Source organism: Solea solea, chromosome 10, assembly GCF_958295425.1.
Source record: "Solea solea chromosome 10, fSolSol10.1, whole genome shotgun sequence".
NCBI classification, from domain to species: domain Eukaryota; kingdom Metazoa; phylum Chordata; class Actinopteri; order Pleuronectiformes; family Soleidae; genus Solea; species Solea solea.
Genome location: NC_081143.1, coordinates 7984758 through 8002938, shown reverse-complemented (window position 1 = coordinate 8002938; position 18181 = coordinate 7984758). Strand labels below are relative to the sequence as shown.

At 40.6% G+C, this 18181-nt stretch overlaps 1 protein-coding gene across 2 annotated transcripts; it reads right to left on the bottom strand.

Annotated features, from left to right (window-relative positions):
* Positions 1-5431: 5431 nt before the first annotated feature.
* Positions 5432-16515, bottom strand: si:ch211-14k19.8 (uncharacterized). 2 transcript variants are annotated; one of them, XM_058641764.1, is made up of 11 exons: positions 15987-16515; positions 15441-15623; positions 12978-14888; positions 12410-12498; positions 12250-12308; positions 11878-12041; positions 10088-10253; positions 9785-9976; positions 7059-7280; positions 5856-6015; positions 5432-5628 (listed from the first exon to the last, which is right to left on the bottom strand). In XM_058641764.1, exons 1-11 carry the CDS (start codon positions 16027-16029, stop codon positions 5554-5556), a joined length of 3264 nt encoding a protein of 1087 aa, XP_058497747.1. In that variant the 5' UTR covers positions 16030-16515; the 3' UTR covers positions 5432-5553. The 2 variants fall into 2 exon arrangements, with proteins under 2 accessions (XP_058497747.1, XP_058497746.1); XM_058641763.1 differs by having other exon boundaries at positions 15240-15623; positions 15987-16514.
* Between the last annotated feature and the right edge of the window lie 1666 nt (positions 16516-18181).

Below are 18181 nucleotides of genomic sequence, written 5' to 3'. Positions count from 1 at the left end.
AATAATTTGCTGTACTCAATCATTTGTAGTAGAAGTTTCCAGCACTGTGTTTTTAAAGTCCACATCTCACTCACTCATCCTCCACACGAGGGTCGCTGGTGCCAATCCCAGCTCACATACTGTGAAAGGCAGGGTACACCCCGGACTGGTCGCCAGTCCATTACAGGGTCGCATAAATTCCACTCTCACATTTACACCTACGGTCAATTTAGAGTTTCCAATTTGTCTAATCCCCAAATCTGCATGTTTTTAGACTGTGGGAGGAAACCCACGCACACACATGGAGAACATGCAAACTCCACACCATCCACTAATTTGTTTAATGCATTTATGGGCGAGGTTGACAAGTGGTATTAATAAGTGTGTCACTTGAGGAGCAGGAAAGACACAACATATTATCTCAAGGGTAGAACATAATTACCTAGCGGACCGGAAGTGGCCCACAGACCTTGAGTTTGAGACATGTGACATAGAGCCTTCTGTTCGTCCATTCATACAGGTTTTCACCCGTCATCATGCATTCTGGGATGGGGACCTTCACAGAGTCATTATGGCTACACAAAATGCTTAATCTGAATTCCTTCTGCTCCACTTTGATGCAAAAGGATATCATCATGGGGAATCCAGAATTCAGAAATGAACTGCACTGACAACAAGCTTGTTCTTCACACACCCGCCATCCACTTTATTTAGTACACAGGACTAAGAAAGTGGCAGTAGTGGCTCCTAGTGTGGTCTCACATCCGCTCTAAGTTTTAATGTGTTGAGCATTCAGAGATGCGCTGAGATGATCCTCTGACCACTGCTCACTGGTTTCTTTCTCTCTTTTACACTATTCTCTGTAAACTCTAGATAAAGATGTGTGCGAAAATCCTAGTAGATCAGCAGTTTCTAAAATACTTAGACCAGCCCAACTGACTGGTCTAAGAAACTTTTTTTTTTAAAGTCTTTTAAACACAGCTCAGTTTAAACTTCAGCAGGTCGTCTTGACCATGTTTAAATGCATCAAGTTGCTGCCTTATGCTTGGGTGATTAAATATTTGTATCAACAAGGATACAAACATGTGTACCTAATAAATTGGCCAGTTAGTGAAGATGCTTTTGGTTATTATGCCAGTACTTGGGGTGGTGACAGTCTCATTGACTGATGACAGCCCTGTTCACACGTCAGCTGACACGTCTGCCCTTGGCATTCCACACACGCGTGTCGCGTGGCCAAGCTGAGATATGTTTACAGCAAATATTTGTGAGGCTGTAAATCTGTCATCTCTCATCACTTCTGATTATGTTAGAGTGAGCGGAAGGGACAGGAGAACCTGGCTTGCCTCAGTTACCTGCAGTACTGTAAACATCATCACAAGATCATAACTATATTTGGAGTTTAAAAAAAGAAGGTCTTCATGAAATCCTTATTCATGAATGTGTGAGTCACACAGGTTCACTCCCAGATATGTCACAATCCTTAATTCCCTGGATTGCTGTCACCTGATGTACAACTAGAACATGTCAATATTTTAAAGCTAAAAATGTTATTGTTATTTATATACCCAAATTGGAGTCAGCTCACTGGGCTTATCTGAGAAGTAAGAAATGAATCAAGTATAACATTCAACCACTAAAACTAATTTATCTGTTCAGGAATGCAAGTTAATAACTATAATTAAATAATGTCCTTTTACTTTTTTTTCTGTTTTTTTTGTAAAACAGTCAATTTGAATAACAATTATATTTTAAGCATTAGAATTGTCATTTAATTTTCATTTTTCATTACAAAAAATGAAATGAGTTTGATAATTACCAATGCTGTTAATTAAGGGCAGCTGTGACTTTGGGTGGTGGTCTATGAAGCACTGTACTTGTTTGGACATATATTTATTTTAAAGAGTGCACAATTTCAAATCATTGCTTAAAAAACGATCTTGTGAGAAGAGACTATTATGTGGGAGGGTCGGGATGGTGTTTTAACTCAATAAGGGCACCGGACAAAGGCCCATAAATTTACACAAGGAATTCTCACTGGCTCTACATGATGTTCCTAATAAGGACATAAGGGAGCTGGTTCACTAAAAGACACAGGAAGTCGCTTTCACAGAGCCACACTTCTGTAGGTGCGTACAGGAAGTGACCACACAGGCCTATAGCACACACGGGCCCCTTATGTCATCAGGTAGGGAGCAGCTAATGACAGAATACAAGGAGCTGATCATGTTGGCTCGTCAGAAGGGTATTATTCTGCTATACAAACACACACACACACACACGCACACACACACATGCATACACACACAGTCTGGTTTCCATTACATTGACTTACATTCTAACCTTAACCATAACTACTACTGGCCTCACCCTAACCTCATCCTAACCATACAACATGTCTTCACCTTAAAATGCAATAATTTATGTTATGGTGACTTGCTTTTTGTCCCCATAATGAGACTGTAAACAGATTTAGGTCCCCACAACATGAGTAAAACCTGGAACACACACGCACACACGCACACACACACACACACACAGGGCAGGACAACCATCCCTTTAAGAGTTCCTTTGGATGACGTCCATATAAGGAGATACTGGACTGAGTCACATGGGGGGAAGAATGCGCTGCTTAGGTCATGTGACCAGTCTGAGGAAATGAATGAATCTCCCTTTTTAAGGCTTGGTGTGTGTGTGTGTGTCTGATCATTTCAGTGTTCTTTACCCACACATTTGCACTTTTTTTAATTTACATTTTCAAACATTTTCCTCACTTGCTTCTTCTTGATGATAACTTCTCATTATATTCTCTGTATCCTCATGCCTCTCTTTTCAACCGTTACAACACACACGCAAACGCAGTACACACCCGCATTGCTGACTCGCACAGTCAGAGAAACTTACAGGACTGGCTCTCAGCTCTGACTAAGACCGTATATGGAAGAAGTTGGCAGGTAGCTTCTGTCCACTTTTCACTCATCCCTCTTCCTCTCTCACTTACTCACACACTCTCTCTCAAACATATTTATCCACATTTCCTCCCCCCCCCCGAATCAATCATCCCCTTATTCATTTTCCCAGGACAGAGATAACAATTAAGGGAGAGCAGTGTGAGGCGAGTGTGTGCATATTTGAGCGTTTCACTCTCCACCGGTCTTTCCCAGTCATTTAGGGCATCACATTTCTGCGGCGTTTGTTGCACAACACTGAGAGGAGGGGCAGCTCAGGCCTACATGATAGTGATTAATACAGAGAGATAAAAAAAAAAAGGGATCATGTCACACCCGTTCTACGGTCTGTAAACTATGTCACATCATGAAATTAAAAAACGATTCTGTGGCTTAGGCCCAAATACTTTTGCTGTTGCTGACCTTTGACCCATTCTGAAGTCAGGATGGGCAGTATTACATTTAATACTGATACATTTATTTAAAATACGTATCTCAAATACAAAATATTGTTTTTTTTGTAATTTGTATTTTATTGAGATAAGGAAAATTCCTTCATATTTTATATCAAAATACTTCAATGTCATGTATTTTTGTATTTTTAAAATACTGTGAAATACATACAATTATTATTATTATTTTAAAACACCACAATGACATCATAAGAATACAATACATGACATGCTGCTGCAGTTTGGACGTCATGGTGTTTGCTGTCACACATAGCAACACAGTGACTAAGTCACAAGCTTTCTGAGCACTAAGAAAGTAAATAAAGATAAAATAATGATACTTAAGGAGTTCCTTGAATCTGAATATTTTTGGCATTTTGAAAATAGAAAAATACAGTTGTTTATTTTTGCTGTGCCTGCTGTATTTTGTAGTTTATTTTGATACATTTATCAATCAATATTTCACTGTAAGATACACTTAGATGTATTCTGCATGTGTTTTAACTGTGTTGAATGTTTTGTATTCTTTGCTAGGACTCACTTGAAAAAGAGGTTATTTATCTCAATGGGAATTTCCTGGTTAAATAAAGATGAAAAAAAATAAATATATGAAACATTATTTACGGTTGTCTTGTGTATGTCTGTTAATAAATTATCAAAAAATGTACAGGAGCTTTTAGAACTTGTTGGTTGAATTCAAAATGTTTCTATATAAAACATATTAAAGGTCCTTTAACTCATATTGACTGTGTTGTTGCTGTGTACTGTTAATTTTTACTCAAATGTCACATGCTAGCTTTAAAGCTAAATGCTAATTTGGCAAACCAAGTTCTCTTCTACTTCATTCTATAACTATTAAACCTGGGTTAAAAACGTAAACATTTTGCTGTAGTAATCTTATGGAACAGTGCTTTTTCATAGCGAGCTGGACGAGAAAGATTTTTTTCCCCGTAAACAGCTAGCAGCTACCTAGCACAGCGTAGCATAAATAGAGAATAGCTTCCCAAGCTCCATTTAAAACGAAATTCCACATGTTTTTAAACACTCCTGAAATCATCCCATAACCATCTTTAAAGTGTATAATAACCCCCAAACCACATTGTGTCAGGTAAACCAGTGTATATGTATCTAGTAATGCTATTTGTTAATCCAGGTGCAAGTTGGAAGTAGGGGGCCAGTCAAGTGAATAAAGTGTCAAACTTTTTGAGAAAAAGCAACAGTGGAGATTGAAATTATATCACAATATTCTGTCATGATGTCGCAATTATTATACAAATTACATATTGTTTTGGTGTGGAATGACATACAGCTCACAATAAAAAACTTATTGATGCATAGTAAATCTGTAAATAAAAAAATATACATAAATAACTCATTATTACTTGATATTAAGTGGTGGGATGGATGAAGTTGACTGGAAGACCACATGTGGCCCACGGGCCATGAGTTTGAGACCTCTGGTGTAAAATATTTAAATCATGTATGTTGTCATAAAAATCGTCTTGGTCCACTCTTTTTTACTGAAGGGAAAGGAAATTATGATTATTAACTTTATTAAGCAATTTCCATTTGATATGAATACAATTATAAAATAAAAATTACATTTATTTATTTTTCATTTATTGTATGTCATTAGCGTGACAATTTCACTTGCAATACTTTAAGTTATGTGTGCCTCAGAAATAAAGTTAGTTTCGTCTGATATTTGGTGTCTCCATTCACACAGTTTGTGTTACACCTACCCAGAAAGTTTAATGCTCTTGTTCAACAAATTAGTCCAAATATTTTTTTAGGGCATTGAAGGATGACTGCAAACACAAAAACCCTCCCATAAAATGTTTCAGAAGTTCATTCTGTTGCTCAAACAAAAACCATGGTCCTTTAGGAGTTTGATGGGACGTGACTCTGCGCTGCTTCTCTAAACACACAACCGCTTCCTCATTTAGGTCTGATAATTACACACAACGACCAAACAATAGGCACAATAACGGTATCAACAACAGCAAAAACAAACTTCAGCTTAAAGTTAATTAACTCTTTACTCCTGACACATTTTCACTTGTTGTTTTACAATTTTTATTTTAAACAAACAATACATTTGATCTTTTGAAAGCCAAGATGTGCTATAAACACCAGCGTCAAAACAGATTTCATTCATTTGTCATCACGTGTGATCAAGCAGTCCAGCTCTTCCCCATCTCGACCAGCTCCATGCCTTCACAGTACGACCGTGGCCTTGAAACCCTCACCTGGTTTCACACGAGAACAACAACATGCAGTAATCACTTCATGAAAACAATCTCTCTCCAGAACACACATGTTTGATCATGTATATGTTATCATGCTGTTCATGTAAAAGCCCAACTAGGGACAAGAGTTGCAAACGAGCACATGAGTTGCATTTTTAGTATTGAAATAACAGAATTGTCCCTATTTAAATAAAATTCTATTCTATTCTACATCATCAAACACTCACTGTGGGTGTCCTGTGGGAAGCCAGTTGCTGCAAAAGTGGGAACGGAGTCCAGTGAATGGGCTCCACGGGCCAGCTACAGACGGAAAGATCACTGGCCTTACCGGAGTCCAACACACCATCCCCCATACTCACTCCACTTCCCCTCCAACCATACTGAGAGCTGCAGGTAACACAAAGAGCCACACAATTATTGTAAATACCCTTATGTTTTGTCAATATTAATGGCTAAAGATACAGATATAGAGAAGACCAGAAATGTAGTTTCATTAATTGGGTTTTATTCACTTTCTTTAGAGGAATTATTCATCAGTAGTACAACTAGAAATTGACAACTTCTGCATCTCCTCCTTTGGAGTATTTGCAAAATCTGCAGTATCAGAGGAGACATTTCCTTAAATATAAATATGAGTGAAGGAATCATTTCTGCTCTATTTCTGGGCAAACTTAAAAAGAAAATTAACAAGAACACTCATATACGACCTGACATTTTTACATCCACTAGTACCAGAAGACTTTATGGGTCTGTATAGAACTTTACCTGCTTATAGCTATGACCATCGGACATAAGCACGAGAAAATTCATCCTGATCTGTTAAGATGTCGCTGAGATAAACACATCTGAACTTGTGAAACGGTGCTGAACCATGTTAATTTAAAAGTGCCGCCAAATCTGTAATCTGGATCAGATCTGGATTAAACTTTAGTGTCTGATTCTGCAGACAAATCCACTAACTTTGGACAGGGATATGATTTTTTTATTTAACAGTTTTGATAATTTTTTTGTGACGTCATCAGTGGGTAGATTCTTACCAAAAATGTATCTGAAGCACAATAAGGTCCAACTGTTCAATGACTCTTAGTAATTATAATAAATTTATTTTATTCATTTGTCACTGGTTTCTGATATAGCTTCATGTGATTTGACAGCAGTGTAAAGACACTGCTGTTTCTAATATTCAAAAACACCTTTTAGAGAACAATGTAACACTAGCATTAACATTCTAATAATGTTGATTATATTGGCACGTCATGTGAAATACCGGTGTGCATGTGTGTGTATCTGCTTTTAGATGTGCCAAAATCCTGACTAAAGACTTTGGAAAAATTTACCCATGGAAATTAAATCTGCCCCCACCACTGAACATTTTAAAGACCCCCCTCGTTTTTTCAAATGTGCTCTAGAAATAAAGTTGATTTGACTACCTGTGTGGGTAGATTGTGTTGATGTGTGTTCCATGGCTGGGGCAGGTGGAGGCCAGTGACAGTGTGTCATCATGGTAGCAGCAGGGGCGGTCGAGCGCCCGCAGGTGCAGTAACTCATCGGAGCGTGTGAAGGCAGGGTTGTCCACCGAGTCTGCTGATCCCGCCCACGAACGCAACCAGAACCGACCTGATAGTTCATCGAAGTGGTTGAACCGGCGATAACTGCAAATATACACCAATCATAACGGGAGATTAAATATTCACTGCACACAATATTTGTACTCAAAATAATTCTTTTGAACAACAGAAGAGCGAGGAAACCATGAATCTCAGCACCAACAGCAAACACTGAGACATGACTTACTGTACGTAAGAGCTGTGTCACATTAAATAAGATGTTTGGAAAAACCTATGTGTGCAGTGCAACATTAGGCTAAGGGTTTTTTGTTTAGTTCACTTTGTATTCAGTTAATTGAATTGAATGAAGGATAGGGTAAGTTGTAACATTGCAGGATTTGGTCACTTTCAATGACTGGAGGGCCTATTTCTATGAACAGGTAAAATATGGTGTAGGGCTGCAACTATAATGAATCTGCTGATTATTTTCACGATTTATCGAGCATGTGTTGGGTCTTGAAATTATGATGTTCTCAATTGTCTTGTTTTGTCCACAAAACTGAAATTGTTCAGTTTTAATGATTTCTTTGTTATATGGAGCAAAGAAACCAGAACATATTCACAAATGACAAATCATATTCTCACTTATGATCCATTTGGACTTTCCAGTTTACCTAACCACAACTCTGCATGTCTTTGGAAACAGAAACCCCCAGAAAACGCCCACACTAACCTTCATGCTGTATGGATAAAGATGAATAAAAATGAATTATGGTAATATTTTGAAATAAGCACGTAAATTATGTTAGCTGCACATGGTGTATATCTTTCATTTCTGGTCAATATCGGTACCTTGTTCAGTGTTTCAAAAATAATTTCAAGGTGAGTAACAGAAATTTTATAACTTAACGGCTCAGCACAGGACAGACTTGACGTCATGACGGTCTGTGTGTGGTGTCTGCAAGTGTGAGAGGAAGATTTGTACATGAGCAGAGGTCCACAGCACAGTGCTGATCTTTCGGAGTGCTTCCACAGACAGACTGTGACACCTGGTGGACGTTAGTCTAATTGCATGTACTCTGTGTATATATGATCGCCAAACAAGATAATCAGTCATTTTGGGTCATGTTAAGTCAAATGTATTATTGTGTTTACCTGAAATTACCATCCACATAATTTTAATCGTTCTTGTGTGATAATTATGTGGTAAAAGTGTATTAATTGTCCAATTATCATGTATTTTATCATGTTCAAAAAAGGCCTAACAATATCTTTCAGGATAATCTGTCATCTGTGCAGGTAGTAATGTTAGGTCATGAGTTATCATATTAAGTTCTGCCATAATATCAGCTGTAAACCTTACCACAAGTTATGTATTTGACTGTTTCTATGTAGTGTGGTCTTTAGTGTCGTGTTGGTTGTGATAATGGGCAAGTATCGCTTCACGGAATCAAATGAGTAGTTTTGAAATCCTACCAATTTTATGCTTGGTCGTTCTGTACAGGTAATTCAAGTGTAAGTATGAACTGCTGGGACTCAGCAACAACAATAAACATACATGATCTAGGCCTTAATAACCCTTGATTTTCATACAGTATTTTGTGGTGAGTTTTACTGTGAATACTCGTGATCCGCATATTTGATTTTTGGAATTTCTTTTTTTTTTTAATCTTGCATGCCCTTCCAGACGCAACCCTCCCATTTATCAAGACAAGGGCTGAACAATTAATCGAAATCGCAAAACAGCCTACTGCAATTTTCAAATCGCAGGGGGCGCAATATGTGTGTCAAGATATAATTTTAGATTAATTATTGTATCTATACACATTTTATTCTACAGACTGAGAGAACATCTTTGTTTCTCACCGATTTGCACAAATATGACACAGTAATCATTTTAAATATGTTTTTCGAATGAAAGTAAGAATAATGATATCTCAAATCATATTTGAATCACAATTCCTGTCAAAAATAATCGCAATTAGATATTTATTCAAAATCCATTGGGCTCAAGACCAGCACTAGGAGTACACTGGATGTGGCCCCACTGTGGTTATGGATTCAAACTGGCAACTCATAAAAATTGCAAGCCAAGTTCCCTGTCCAGTTTAGGCCATAGGCAGCCCATAATTATTATTTCTTACATATTTCTTATATATACTAATATATATATACTACTAAATTAAGTATAAAATACAAGATGTGGTGCTGAAAAGTATTTAATGTACCCGTTTACACCCTGTACAAAAACCTGTACGTAATATTAGAATGCACTGTGTTTATTAATCTTTGTATTGTGATTATACATATTATAGATTATACTGTGCAAAAGTCTCAGATTAGACAATTACATTTGTTGTATTAGCAATACTCGGATCACCATAATTATTATTTCACCTAACCCTTAAAAATAACACTTTTTCATAAAAGAAAGCCTCTGTCATACTATTTTATGTGGAGAAATATCAGTTGTGAAAAAGATCTATTACGACATGCTTGAGCATTACATGCACATGTTGCATGAGTGAAACTTTCACTCAGATCATTCTTATCCAAATGCCAATGATCACAGAATTCGACAGACATAAAAGCAACAAAGCTGGTAGTACCTGCTGCGAGTTTGGTCGACTTTAGCCTGGATCAGAATGGCTCGGTAGCGCCGCACTGCCACAAAGGCCAAAACCCCGATGACTGCCACCAGGATGAGTAAGACTGCAAGACACGCACCCACGAGCCGCGCACGAGTCATCCTCATGTCGCACCTCTGGCCCATGTACCAGAAGTCGTCTCCCACAAGGCAGCTAATACACAAACAAAGAAAAACAATAACATGCACAGACACGTCTCGGATGGACAGAGATATCTAATAAGTGCTGAAGATTTTGCGTCTCAGTGTAAGTGTATGTTCTGACCGGCACACTGGGAGTTGGCCTGGATGGTGCGTACAGATGCCATGGTGGTGACAGTAGTCAAAGTGACAGGCGGAGGAGCAGTTATATGCTGCAGTTTCAGGGTGGGACGCACATCTGTAGCCTGCAGGACACTGAAGTAACCAGTCACACACGTCGCCCTGCAGACCTGGAAGGGTGATGTGTTAAAGGGTCATTCTGTCACAGTGGATTTTGTCCTCTCAAGCTCAGCTTCCTCTAAAATGTTGTCAAATATGTCCCGCGTTGTATTTACATTTAGATACTACAACGTGCGCAAGAACGCAATTACAACTATCACTATTAGTTGTCACTATTTTTTCAGAATCAGCTGTTTAACTGTCTTACGTGATTTTCGTAAACCTTACATTGGGTGGTGGTCTAATAAATGTGTTAAGCAGTGTATATAAATATAGAAATATCTGATATAATAAAATAAGAAAGAACCAGCGCAATAGAAATAGGCAAGTTGTCCAGCTCGTCCTGAATTGAATGCCAAGGAGAAGAGGTGTGTTTTCAATAGGGACGTAAAAGTTTCTAGAATATGGGCGACTCTTACATGATTAGGTAAACTATTCCATAGACTGGGGGCAGCCACTGATTTTGCACCTTGTCCTGGTAACATCCAGGAGCAGCTGGTTGGAGGATCACATTACTCTGGCAGGAGTATTAAAATCAACCCTGAGCTGGACATGAAGCCGGTGGAGGGAGGACAAAACTGGTGTTATGTGGTCACATTTTGCAGCAGCTGCAAACAACGAAGAAACGTCTGTTTCTGTTCTTTATGCACATAAAGACGATGACAGTAGTCACATAGCAAGGAGGTTCTCACTTTGAATTCCAGTTTCATGTCCAATTAGAGCAATTTAGGGTTTTATGTGCAGAATCACCCATTTTTTAACAGAACACAGAGCATTTAGGCTGCTTTTTTGTGTCTTATATCCTTTTTTTTCCAGCACAACCTATAGGCAATCTCACCAACTACACACCTGAACAAATGAACAAAAAGTACTCCAAATGCTTAAAATTGGATTGAATTTGTGAAATTTGGAACTACGTCACAGTCTAAAGTTCACTCGGCTCGTTTTACGAAAATAAATATAAGAGAAACTGTCTATTTTGTGACTTCTGCAAAAAACAAATATGCGATATAAAATGAATCATAGCTTTGACTCAACAACACATAAGAAGACAAAAAAATGCGCATTTTGTAAAGCCTGAAGTGACCAATAATGTCCGTATAAGGAGTATGTGTATTAATCCCACAGCAGTTTACCAATGTTGATTGCAATGAATCAACTTTTATTTTACACCAACTGTCCACGAACAAATTGTATAAAGAGTGATGACAACATCAGAGTGCAGCCCTTGTGTCATGATTAATGTGCACACGGCAAAAGCCTAAAGTGAAAGGAGGATAATGATGACATTCCATAGTAACGAGTTTAATATGAGAGTAAGCCTGTTAATCAGCTATGTCATTATTGCATTTGGTGTAAGCTGAGTCAATCTAACCTAGTTATTATGTTTACACAGGTCTGTCTGTAATTAGACTAGCAGGTAGACATTGGAATTTCCTCTTTAGTTAAATGAAACCTCTGTGACTGAGCACTGTACATTCATTAGAGTCGACAGTACAGAGATGACAGGAAATGAGAGGAGATAGGTGGAAAACAGTCCCTTACTATACTCCACTTTAACCCCTCAGTCACTGGGCTGAAATATGAAGATCCTACAGTAGAAATAGGTGAGCATGAATGTGAACACAGGCTCACCTCCCAGTGTGATGTTGGTGATCTTGGATGATCTGAAGCTCCTCCTTTCACGCGCAGCCTGAGCGAGTCCTGTTCTTTCCAGCAGTGAGTTTGGACCCGTCACACTGAGCCAGTGCAGAGCACCGCTGGCTTTAAACTCCACCAAACTCTGCACTGCATAGCCACTGCAACAACAACAAGAGCAGTAATTTGATCTTTTAACACAACCCAGTGCAACTGAACCACGTGCTGTGCTTTTCATTTCTATTAAATTAGACCCGCAGAGGCTGGTAAGATAAAAATCATGGCCTATTGGTGTTTGAAAAACACAGAAGGCCGTTTCCCCTTTTCAACAAATTGTATGTGCCATACTCTACTATACATGCACCTCACCTGCTCCAGACCCCCAGCAGCCTGCTGAACCCTGGGGCTTTCTGTAGATAAGGTTCCACCTGAAACAAACAGGCAGTAATTGCTTTGCATTATTAAATAAACCCCTTCAAAAGGTGTTATGTAATGTGTGTTTGTAAGTGTTTTCCTCACACACTCTTACCCAGGCAATAGTGTCCTCCTCCAAGCCAGAGGTAAAAGCTGATCTGGACTCTTCAACAATTATTTGCAGCAGCAGCTCAATTGACTCCACTGTATAGAACAATCAAATACATCCATTAAAAATTGGCCAAAACGTTTAAAGGATTTTTATTTTTGGTGCTTTTGATGCTACACTTTCGGCATAATATACGTCAATTTCTCCGGGAGAGGAACAACACTTCTGCACATTCTTTTGGCTCTCTTTACAACCTTACAACTAAATTTGATTATCATGATGCACTTTGACCCATCAGATCACAGGACAATTCAGAGAAAGCAACGCTCCTATCGACTGTTCCACATCTCTATCACCGTTACACTGCATGCATCCTTTCTGGTGCGGCAGCACTTACAAAAAACTGCAGATGGTTTCAGGAAAAGGAAAGCGTCTAAAAGAGAGTTTCATGTATGAAACAAGTGTGTCTGTCATTTAAGTATTTTAATAACCTGCAGTTGTAGACAACAATAAACTATTTTTCCAGAAAACCCTCCTACAGTTTGAACTACACACAAAAGCACAACAACATTACCTCGAACAGCTGCAGGCTGGTCTGGCACGATGTAAAACTGGGGTGTCCGACTGGTTGTGGAGCTCTGAGTGGGTCCAGAGGTTAAGGGAGAAGCTGTGGGTGCTGCACTGCTCTCCTGACCTGAATATGGGGTTGTCCATGGTGGATGTCGCTGTGGTGGTCCAGCTGTGGGAGTGCGTGTGGATGAGATGCTGTGAAAAGGTTGCCAAGACTCATCCTCCGTCTCTACGTCTGCATCTCTATCACCGCTATCTGATCTTGCACTTGTGAATGACAGCAGAGACGAAAGCGTAGTACTAATGTACTCATGGGATTGTTCGTTTGTAGCAGAGGACGGCAAAGGTGTGAGTGAAGATGCAGATTTCATTGTTGATGTTTGTGCTGATGTAGGCTCAGTTTGGTGGTTGGCAAAGACTTTTGGCATGGTGGTGGACTCGGTCACAGAGGACAGAGATGTGGGTGTGTGAGAGTTGTGTGAAACGTCGGTGGTATGTGTGTGAGTAGTTGCAGACTGCTGTAGAAAAGTACTGGATGGTAAAGGATGAACAGGTGAATTTGTTGGTGCGAGTTCATGTATAAGTGTGTAAGTTGGATATTGTGTAGACGTTTCGGTAGTTGTTCCTGTTACAGCTGAGTTATGGACAACACCTGCCGATGTCAGTGCTTCTCTGGGTGATAGCGATGGACCTGTGAAAGTTGAAGTACTGCCTTCAACTGTTGTAACACCGGGGGAGGAGGGAATAGTGTTTGTGGTCAAAAGTCTATCAAGGAACCTTCTTTGAGCCCTCTCTGTCTTCGCTTGTGTCTGTGTGGCTGTAGAAGACGCGTGAAGAGAGCGTGTGAGGCTCCCTGTGCTTTGCGGCAAGTTAGTTTGACTCTGTGTGGAAGCAGTGGGAGTGTGCAGCTTCACTGTGTCATCAAATTGACCAGAAGGCTCAAACGCAGCCGTTGGACTGGAAACATCAGATGCTACTGATTCAAATGAGCCGGTTCCACTTATGACTGGATGAAATGAACTAAAAGTGTTGTCAGACTCTGTGGTGTAGCTGGTGGATGACAGCTGAGTCATAGCATGAGACTGTGAGGATGTAGATGATCCAGTGGGTTTTCTATCAGCATGCACACTGCCTGAGGAATCCTGCCAAGGGTCAGAGGGTGACTCTGAAGGGTCAGTAGTGATAGCAGAGGTCAGATCTGAGATGATTCGGTCTGTGCTTCTCTGGTTTCTCCTGGAGTGGGCTTGACTCTCCCCAGGTGTCCCACTATGAGGGATTAGGACAGTAGCATTCTCCCAGGTTGTCAGGAGAGGTAGCTCAGAGGGAGAAGAAGTGAGAGGCACGGTAATGGAGGTGGACAGTGTGTGATAACTTTGTGAGGTTGAACGTGTAACTGTGTGACTTGCAGGTTTGTATGTGCCTGTGCCAATAAAGGTGCTGGATTTACTGGCTGTTGCATCTGTCAGACCCGTCTGGGTTTGAGGGAGCTCATTGCTAGAGCTTGTTTCTGTGTTTGCAGTGTTTGATGGGTCTGTGTGGAGTGCATGCTGAAAATAGGGGTGTGTTGCAGATACGGGACTATCGGTGCGGTGAGCAACACCAGATGTATCCGCTCCATTGTTTGGTCCTTCCTCAGGAAAAGGGAGAGTTCCCCTCTCATCAGCACTGAGTCCCTGTAGGGGTGAGGTGGGGTGTAGCAGGTCCTGCTCCAGAGTGGACGGACCAGACACAGACTGAAGTCTTGTACTCGACTCCAGACCTTCATGGAGGTGACCTCTCACCGTCTCTGTCCTTCTCACCAACTCTGGAGGAGCTGTGCTTGTAAAGCTGGTGCCTATCTGAGTTGAATGCATATGGTCTCGGACTGAATATGGGCTGGTGTTGTCCAACGAGGAATTCCTCTCATCTTCCTGGACTGCAACACCAGGAACAAACAAAAAACAGAGAGGAGCAGAGTGAGGAGAGGCAGAGTGGAAACCACAACATCTCTCACACCCCCAGTGAGGATGATAAGAACTTTCCGACTGACAGATTTACAGCTCACAGCACACGTTGAACAATACATTTCCACCAAATGTTTCCATGGGAGTGACCACAACATTCCCCTTTCACTGTAAACAGAACACTTTCACTCAGACAACAACAACATGAGCAAAAGCTGGGTCTGATCCAAAACAAGTCTGATCAAACTCTCATGATCACTGTCCAAGTGCTGGTAAGTGGGTCAAACTGACTCAATAAGCAAAACAGATTACCAATTTCTCACCATGATAGGACAGCTGAATTATATTTGAGGAGTGTCCCACTCCTGTCCAAGTGAGGGTGGCTTTGTTTCCATCACAGCCGGAGAGCAGAGCTGTCCCCCCTCTCTCCAGGACCTGACCATGATCTTCTTTGTTCCAGACACAGTACACTGATATCCGTGAACCACTGTCCAACAACGCTACCTTTAAAATGAGGGACTTACCCAATGGAATATCAATCATCCATGTACAGTTTGAAATGCTTTTGTCAGACTGGTGGTTCACAGAGTTGAGCCTGTTAGTGTCAGTAAAGGGTCCAGGTAACATGAGACTAATGTGACCGACTGGCTCCTGATCCACACTGACATCTCCACCACAGTCTGAGAGCGACAAGACCAATGTTTTATCTGAGGAGAGAGAAAAAAAAGAATGAAGACATGTACAGTTGTGGGCTGTTAGAAGTGACATTCTTCACTAGATAATTTAGTTTGAAAGAGACATACATGTGATGTGTTTATCCCTTTCTTAGCTGGACGACACCTAAAAGAAATCAGTTTACCTCTGTTTTTACAGAAACCAAATGATGTTAACAAAAGAGCATTGTCAATCTACTATCTATCAATCTATTAAACTATTATTATTGCTTTATGTTAAATTATCAGACAATGAAAAGAAAGGTTCAAAGCATTCCAGAGGTTTACAGCACATTTGAGGGGAAAAAAAGCATGTAGAATATTATGAATACTCCAGTTACAGACACATTTCGTTACCTGTTGTGATAATAAAAAGCAACAGGCAGGCGTGAAGCTGCATTTCCACTCCTGAGACATTTCAGTGTCGGAGACCCGTTTAATCTCAAATCCATACAGACAGTTCTGACTTGTTGATGTTGTGGGGACGAGGCAGCGACAACTGATCTCCACTTTTCCTGAGGACTGTCCCAACAAAACGGAGAGGCGTCAGAAACTTTCCTTCTCCATCGTTTCCTTGAAACGGAAGCCCTCTGATCTGCGCGTAAATGAAACACACGTGTGACAGGACAGCGCGTCCTGCTGCAGTACAGGGTGGACACGGACGAAGGGACGGCGGGGGAGAAGTTTACTCGGCCCCCGGGCTCTTCAGTGATGTCGTTTCCACCTAAACACACTTCCAGAGATGAGAGGAAGGAATCCTGCGGTCGCTGCAGGAGCTGGACTTTCACGCACTGGGCACAGTGCACAGTAAACCTTAATCCACAGGAGGCACCACGACACCAGGGCGGGGGCAACTCATTAGTGGTTTTACATGTACACTTCACTAAGTGTCAGACAGATCCATGGCTGGATTCGTCTGTCATGGGGCTCGTATTAGTGAGCATGGGCGGCCCTAATATTTTAGTTGCTCAGACTCAGACAGTCAGACTGTGGCCGGAGCTCCCCAGCCCCATGTAAGGGAATACAAAACTATTGCAAGGGAACACGGTCGCACAGGCATGGTTAAAGTTCTTTCTGTGAAACATAGAATAAAAGAAATGTGAATTTAATACATGGTGTAAACACTTAAATGTATGACATAAGTCATAATAAGTCAACAAATAATAAGACAACTAATTATGAACACAGCACACAGGCTATTTAAGCCATCCATCGTGGATACTATGCTTTTCCTCCACAATAACCCTAAACAAACTACGATGGTTGGGTTTGGTCACTATTCTCTTGGGCTTGGTTGGGTTTGGACAGAAAAATGCGTCCCCAGCCGTGTTCTAGCAGATGTTAAGAAACGATTGATGATTGCAAAAGACTCAATCCTTGCTAAATTCAACCATACAAGGTGGTGGCGCTCAACACAACCAAAACATCACACTGTTGTTACATGTACTGAGTTCAAGTGAGCAAGTTAAACACCACCATAGTATTTAAAGTGGATACTGCAATCCACATTTTGCAATGTTGCAGAGTATTGTCCCCACCTTGCCTCAAGGCACGCGATGAAACCCCCACCACCAAAAAACAGAAACAATGAGCTACACTTATGCCTGGTGTTACACAGTGGTCATGCACATTCATAACTGTCCCACCGTCTGGTTTTCATTTTTTGAGAGTCAGCAACAGGCGGAGACTTACGTGGGTCTGTCTGTAGCAGCAGGAGTGACAGAATTCAGAGAGACTATTACATACTAAGAGGAGACACGAGTGACAAGGTGACACCTTTCTTTCAGGCTCCTCCCTCTTTAGGGGTCGCCACAGTGGATGGCGCTGGGGTCAATTTAGGGCAGGGGTGTCCAAACTTTTTTTAAAGAGGGCCAGATTTGATAATATGAAGGTTCCCAGGGACCAGTGGTTCCTTCAGGACTTTTTTTTAACAGTAAAATTTACATACAAATGCACTGTTTTTATAATGATTTTATTTTCATTGTCACAATTGTAATATTTAAAAGACAATGTAAACAAATATAAGCCACGCGGGAGTGAACAAATGAAAACAATTCTGCCATTCTTTAACATCTGGAGTCAGATAACATAACATGTGAATGTGTATATCTGTCTGTCACAGCTGGATACAAACCCTGGACTCTGGTTTTAAAGCTCAACTTCTGACTAGCTTAGCTTATGGGGATAACATGTGTATAGGGTGGATTTTCTGTCCCAATCTGTCCTTGGCCATAAATAACAAATTATAAAAACCGAAGCTGTGAGCTGTACAAAATCTGACCGTTGGCTGTGATTGGCCCGCAGGCTAGATTTTGGACATGTCTGAGAGTGTAGAGTGTCCAACTTACCCAATCAATGAGTAGGTAACTTGCTCAGAGGTACCCCAGCCCTTGACCTGACAGGATTTGAACCAGCAACCTTCTGGTTATAAGCCAAGTTGACAAGGTGACAATAGTGGACTGTAATAATATTATAAACATTACAGATCCACCTGGAATGTGTCCGACATGGGCATGAGCCCATTGCCTCCACCACAGTCTTTCTCCATTTAC